This window comes from Barbus barbus, assembly GCF_936440315.1.
Source record: "Barbus barbus genome assembly, chromosome: 7".
NCBI classification, from domain to species: domain Eukaryota; kingdom Metazoa; phylum Chordata; class Actinopteri; order Cypriniformes; family Cyprinidae; genus Barbus; species Barbus barbus.
Window position 1 is genome coordinate 38,774,470 of NC_136735.1, and position 7,236 is coordinate 38,781,705.

General features: G+C 36.4%; 1 protein-coding gene across 1 annotated transcript in view; it reads right to left on the minus strand.

Annotated features, from left to right (window-relative positions):
- LOC306872073 (ras GTPase-activating protein 3-like) overlaps window positions 1–6,983 on the minus strand; it is a 62,486-nt gene extending 55,503 nt beyond the window's left edge. Inside the window, exon 1 of the mRNA XM_079420425.1 lies at window positions 6,872–6,983. Coding sequence (XP_079276551.1) covers window positions 6,872–6,926 — 55 coding nt within the window. The 5' untranslated portion in view covers window positions 6,927–6,983. The remainder of the gene's footprint in view (window positions 1–6,871) is intronic.
- Window positions 6,984–7,236: the final 253 nt, after the last annotated feature.

The following is a 7,236-nucleotide window of genomic DNA, read 5'->3' on the forward strand; positions in this document are numbered from 1 at the left end:
AGTGGGGAGAGTACGCAGCCCTGAGGAGCTCCAGTGCTGATGGTACGAGTGCTGGATGTGAATTTGCCAAGCTTTACTAACTGCTGTCTGTCTGTCAGGAAGCTGTTGATCCACTGGCAGACGGAGGTGGGGACGGAGAGCTGAGTTAGTGTATTCTGAAGGGTTTCCGTGATGATGGTGTTAAAAGCAGAGCTGAAGTCCACAAACAGGATCCTCACATAAGTCCCTGGTCTGTCCAGATGCTGCAGGATGAAGTGCAGTCCCATGTTGACTGCATCATCCACAGACCTGTTTGCTCTGTAGGCAAACTGCAGGGGGTCCAGTAAGGGTCCAGTGATGTCCTTCAGATGAGCCAGAACCAGTCTTTCAAATAATTTCATGGCTACAGACGTTAGGGCCACAGGTCTGTAGTCATTAAGTCCAGTAATTTTGTGTTTCTTTGGGACGGGGATGATGGTGGAGCGTTTGAAGCATGAGGGGACTTCACACAGCTCCAGTGATCTGTTGAAGATCTGTGTGAAGATGGGGGCCAGCTGGTCAGCACAGGTTTTTAGGCAGGCTGGTGACACACCGTCTGGACCAGGTGCTTTCCTTCTTTTGTTCTTCCTGAAGACCTGGCACACATTATGGCTTTGCTGGTCCATAAAGCGTGCAGTAACAGAGTTATATTGGATGTGCTCTGTTAATTTCTGAAGGACGTTCTTCTGTTTGCCCTCATGTACACCACTCCAACGAGAGCCATGAATGAAAGCAGGTGGAAACATGCAGAAATCCACCTTCAACACACACACACACGTGACCCTGGAGCACAAAAGCAGTCATAAATAGCACAAGTATATTTGTAGCAATAACCAACAATGGATCACAATGATCCATTTTTCTTTTATGCCAAAAATTATTAGGATATTAAAGTGCATATTGCAGGTAAAAAATTTTTTTAAATGAATATAGCCTTGTATGAAAATACCATATGAACCATTAATGCAGGATTTGAAAATGTTTTACAAGACGCGAGGGCACAAATTTAGATGAAAATTATAAATAGGTAGAAATAAAAATGAAAATTATTTATAGGTAGTCATGACCTAACTAGAGTTAACTTGTAATTGAGAATCAAAATTATTCAGACTGTTTTAATATTAAAATCTTTAAATGTATACAAGTATTTAGCTTAGAGTAATAAATGATTTCTGCCCTAAAACATGTGTCTGCTGGCCTGGAGAGGTCTATGCTCCTGTCTGAAGTGCATAGAGACTATCTGTAGCACACATGGGTTCAGACAGCAAGCCTCAAAGCCTGGGTGTAGAGTCAGACACTGCACATCAAGTGTGGGGGTCACATTCTCCACTAAGACCCAGTATGTAACGTATCTAACTCCCTGCAGCACTGACTTTCCTCAGCTGTGACCATGGCCTCGCATTTCCCACACAAGCACCTATGAATCAAAAACGTGTTTATCTCTCTCTCCTGCGGTGATAAGAAACCACTATCACGTAACATTAGTGTCGGATATTAACGAGTGTGACACGCCTGATCAACGCTTATTAGTTTCTATTACTGGTAAGTATCAATACTCAGATGAGCAATTCTAGCATTGCTATTGCCTGATTACATTAGCTAACGTGTGTATATCTGTAAGCTAACACTGATCTCTCACCAAACACCTGCCCTGTTCTTCTCACATCAACTCAATGTGTCTTCTCTGACCGCTGTTCTGTCTAATCCTGGCCTGTCCTACTCTCTTGGCTGCATAGCAGGCTCATCATTTTATCTGTGGTCCGTCACACGAGTGTAAATACACATTTAACATTTCCTCAGCGTCCGAACTGTCATTGCGATCCATTGTTTTCCTGTGGTTTAAATGGACCACTCTCCCTAAAAGTAAAATTCTCTCACAAAAACGACTCCAGAAGCCTTAATAGCGTATTTTAAAGTATATTTTAAAGAAAATCTAGTTCCTACAGTATTTTCCTATACATCGACTCACTGGAGTCTCTAACCTGCAATATGCCCTTTAAGTAAAGATCATGTACCATGAAGATATTTAGTAAATTTCCTACAGGAAAATTGAGGGTGGAGAGCGCTGGACATTCACTCCCCCCACCTACAATCCCTGCCGGACCGAGACTCGAACCCACGACCTTTGGATCACGAGTCCAACTCTCTAATAATACACTATCCGCCACGACTTCCCCCACGGTGTACTACAGGCTTTATTACATAATTAAACGACTACTGGCAGGAGTTTGGAAAATCACATCTACAACAACAGCATAAAAAAACAACTGAGCAGACCATTGACTACTAGTTAACATTAACTAATGGCACGCATGGACTGATGCCAGCTGAAGAGAAAAGTTGTTTCTGAGAAAGTTATTGCATTCTGATGAAAGATTATGAAGATATTTTCCTGTAGAATAGAGTCAGTTATGGCTTCGTGATTTGGGGAAAAAATCTAACTGTTATATTTTCTGGTAAAAATGTCAAATTAAAGCTACTGGTTTGCTGTACTTATATGTAGAGCTGCACAATTTGGCCAAAAAATGTATGATTGTATATCAATACAAAACAAATTATAATAATATCAAATCAAAATATTTAAATAAAACATTCAATTTAACTATTGTAATATTTAACTCGAAAATAATAATAATATAATTATTACTATTACTATTATTGATGATAATGATCATATCAAATAAAATATTTAAAAATATATATATTACTATTGTAATATTTCACTGGAAAATAAAACATTCAGTATTTAAGAAAAAAAATATTATTATTGATAAAAATAATATCAAATAAAATATTAAAAGAATAAATATTGTAATATTTCACTCTAAAATGAAACAAGCATTTAAGAAAAAATGCAATTATTATTATTATTGATAAGAATAAAAACAAATATTTTTAAATGAAATATTGTAATATTCCACTGTAAAATAAAACATCTAGACAATAAATAATAATACATTATTAAAGGTTATATAATATTATTATTATTAATAATAATTAATAAATATAATATTAATATTTTAATTTCATTGTACAATAAAACCAAGTATTTAAGAAATTATAATAATACAATGTTATATTAAAATATTGTAATAAAATAATATTATTGACAACATTTATGGTTGTTTTCGTGTTAATTATAATAATTTGGGAAGATATTTTATGCATGTTGCGTTTCCATAAGCATAGATTAATCATCCAGCTCTAACATTAATCCTTCACAATAAGATCCTGACCATTAATTAAGAGAGTAAACACAGTCACAGATGATTTGAAATGTGAGTGAAAGAAGGAAACAGCAACACAAATTCATGATTCATCACGTGACCGAAGACAGTGAACTTCCATCTGGTTTGCATTATCCCGCTGCTTCCCAGGAATATGGAAAAACAAGCAGCTTTGCAGCTCATTCGGCCAAATCAGGAAGTGATCTGGAGCAGTTTCCTGTTTCCTCGTCGCTCCCTCTTCCAGAAGCTCTGACCCCTGAAAGCCAGACAGCATTTCCTTTAGACACGAGCTCCGTCAGGAAACTCCATATAAGTATGAGAGCGAGCGAGGAGCCTCCGCTTCCTTCCGTCGACACCTCGACCTGATCTTAACCGTGACAGTACTGCTCACAGAAGCACTCCACAAACACCCATAATGCACTGTGCCCAAGAGACGTCAGGATTCACCACTTCAGCAAAGAGCATTTGTGACCCATGCTGGCAAAATGAGTTGGAATAAGCACATTTAAAAATATATATATTTTTTGTCCATGTTCCATGAAGATATTTTGCAAATTTCCTACTGTAAATATATCAAAACTTCCTTTTTGATTAGTAATATGCATTGCTAAGAACTTCATTTGAACAACTTTAAAGGAGATTTTCTCAATATTTAGATTTTTTTGCTCCCTCAGATTCCAGATTTTCTAATAGTTGTATCTCAGACAAATATTGTCCGATCATAACAAACCATACATCCATGGAAAGATTATTTATTCAGCTTTCTATGGTCTATAAACCTCAATTAAAAAAAAAAATTACCCTTATGACTGGTTTTGTGGTCCAGGGTCACATATGACTTGTTGGAATAGGACAAAAAAGGACTGAGCTACAGCTGTTTGAAGCGATAGAGTCAGCAGAGTTAAAGTTTTCTGAAGATTACAAAGAAAAAATCACCAAGCAACGTTGCATATTTTCCTCCAATTCTTTTCTTAATAATAATAACTATATTATTATATATTATCACAATATAGCTATTTTTAATTTTATCTTTGATATTAAAAATAAGAACAAAGATGCAAATAAACAGTAGTTTAATCAAGAGCAGCGAGTGATTTTGTCTTTTCTTTTAATGTTTGATTAACATTGAGACAGATCTATATTAAGACCTACTGTAATGCATGATCTAATATATTGTTATATATTATATATATACTGTATATTGTTGCCGATAACATCTACCACAGACGAGATTTCTGTCAAAGATCTCGCTGGTTTCCTCTGCTGTTTGAAGGTGCGTGCCGTGGAGCGCCGAACCGCGGCTACTTCTCCAAAACATGCTCAATTCTGTCAAACACTGATGAAGCAATTGAGTTAAAAATACCCAACTGCCACCCAGGGACGTGAAGATGTTAGGAAACAACACTCGCAATCACGAATCAAGCACAAATGGATTTGTTCCCATGTGTCTATCAATCTAATACATCACTGTTGCTTATCAGTTTTGATTTAAGTATAACAACAATTCCCTGGAAGAAGAGATTTTACATCTCAATGGGACTATCCTGGTAAAATAAAGGATAAATAAAAAATAAAATAATAACAAACACATTTTATTCATCGAAAGTGGAGAATAACTTAATTACCCTTAATTAATTACTTAATTGCACATTTGTTACTGACTTTTTTTTTTATTAAGTTTGTTGTTTTTCTTTTTTAATAAAAGCAGCTGTTAATTGCCAGTTATTACAACAAAATTGGGTCACACTTTAGAATAGTAACACTTGTTAACTACTAACTACGACTTTTCCCTCAATAATTTTTTTTTCTTCTGCTTATTAATAGTTAGTAAGGTAGTTGTTAAGTTTAGGTATTGGGTAGGATTAGGGATGTAGAATAAGGCATTAATATGTGCTTAATTAGCACTAATACATGGCTAATATTCTAGTAATATGCATGCTAATAAGAAACTAATACATGGAACCGTAAAATAAAGTTTTACCCAAAATTGCATTGTGGATTTTGCTGTGTTTGTAATTTTTAGTAGTTACTGATTTTTTAAATATGTTGATTTATTATTTTTTTATATCAGTTGTAGTTTAATACATGAATTGAAATGAAATGTTGAATTTTAATTTAGAACAAAAAGATTATTATGTTTTAGTTTTAGTTAACTATAATAATCCTGATATGGGTCAGTGATTCTACACATTATTTATGAACTGATCTTTGCCTAACAGTATTGAAAAAGTTGTAAAAAATCATGCTATTTCAGTTTTTCTGCTTCATTATTTCATGTTTAGTTCAGTGTGTTAGTAATTCAAGCAATTTCTTAATGAAAATCGGGTAACGTGTTATTTGAAGCCTTTTTCATAATGCATAATAAATGTATTCATAACGTACATTATAATGCATTATATCTTTTCATAAACAATTGTAATGTATTATAATATTTGCAGATTACATCTGAAATTGGTTGTTTGCTATGTCAATGCATTAAACTTTCTTAAGGTGTGTTCAATGCATACTTAAGTATTATAATGTTTTATAAGTGTGTTTACATTATGAGGTGCATTACAAGGCATAATTAATACTTTTATGATGCATTATATATTAAGGCTTGAAGTTTTAGATTAGATTACATTTTATTACTGTTGTGCAGAGTACAAGCACAGAGCTAATGAGATCCAGCAAAGTGTTACCAAAAATTGTTCCTACACCATTTTTTGTCAATGTACAACCCAAACTGAGTGATATTTAAATGCAAAGCAGTTACACGACCTCATATAAATGTGGTACATATGGAAATAAGAGACTGCCGCTCAGAGCCAAGCATGTTACCGGGTGTTGCACAGAGCGCATTTACTGTGCCTACAGAGATTAGATTAGACCTGCAGGACTGTGTGTGTGTGTGTTCTGCTTTAATCTGAGTCAAATAACAACTCAAAGACAGCAGCAAACACACACTCACCTCATGCATGAGACCTGTGTGCACCTGAGGAACAGAAGAACAACATCACACACACAAATGCACAATCTCAAATGTCAAGCACACTCAAACAGAAATTGAAAGAGAAAAACACAAAGAGCATCTTCGCAGTGTTTATCATGTTTACATCAGTCAAACCACACGAGAACACACAACACATGTCTGTCAGTCTGTCCAGGAAGAAAATCACATGCATTTCAGTTCGAGTCGGAAAGAATGATTTCATCAGCATGCTGTACTTGTTGCAATGTCTGTATAAATGAATTCAGATGCAGAACACACTGAAAACAACCGCCAGTATCCAGGGCTAATATGCTCAGCGGCGTCTAAACATCCACAGCTGGAGTGAAACACACTAATCTGTGTCTATATGAGGAAAAACACCGCTAAGACACGAATATAACGATCTGAAGGCACAGATATCGTTGTTTTCGCGCATCTGGATGTGAAGCTATTTGAGGCTCACTGAGCTGAGGCGCCATTCAAACACATAATATCACATTATTTACCATGTAATACAATAACATTGCCTCATATATATCCGCGTTAATAGCCAAATGACAAAATTACCTATTTATTTGTCTAAATATCCACAAATTCTCACAATAGATTCACCGTGTGATTTCAGTCAGAATATGAGACACGCTCCAAAACTCACCGATTTTTATTTTGACACTCTGGAAAACCCGAAGACCTTCCTCTTCGACCGCCATGCTCGCAGCTCCAGCTCTTGTCCCGTTTTCCGTTCGTTAACCGGCGCTCTTTCTCTCTGTATTCCAGCGCGAACGGTGACTCACCGGACTGAGCAGCGCGCGGCGAACGCACAGATCAAACGCGACCGTTTCTCGGGGGGAGGGGCCTGGGAATTGCTTCTCGCGTGCTGATTGGATGACAGCGCGGGCGCGTCATGAAGTGGGAGGGGGCTCTCACGTTACACCTCGTCTGCAGCGAAAGCGTCGCGTCAAAATCGCGTCGCGTTGAGTGCAAGATGTTACCCAAATTAGTCATCCTAAACAGCAGCAT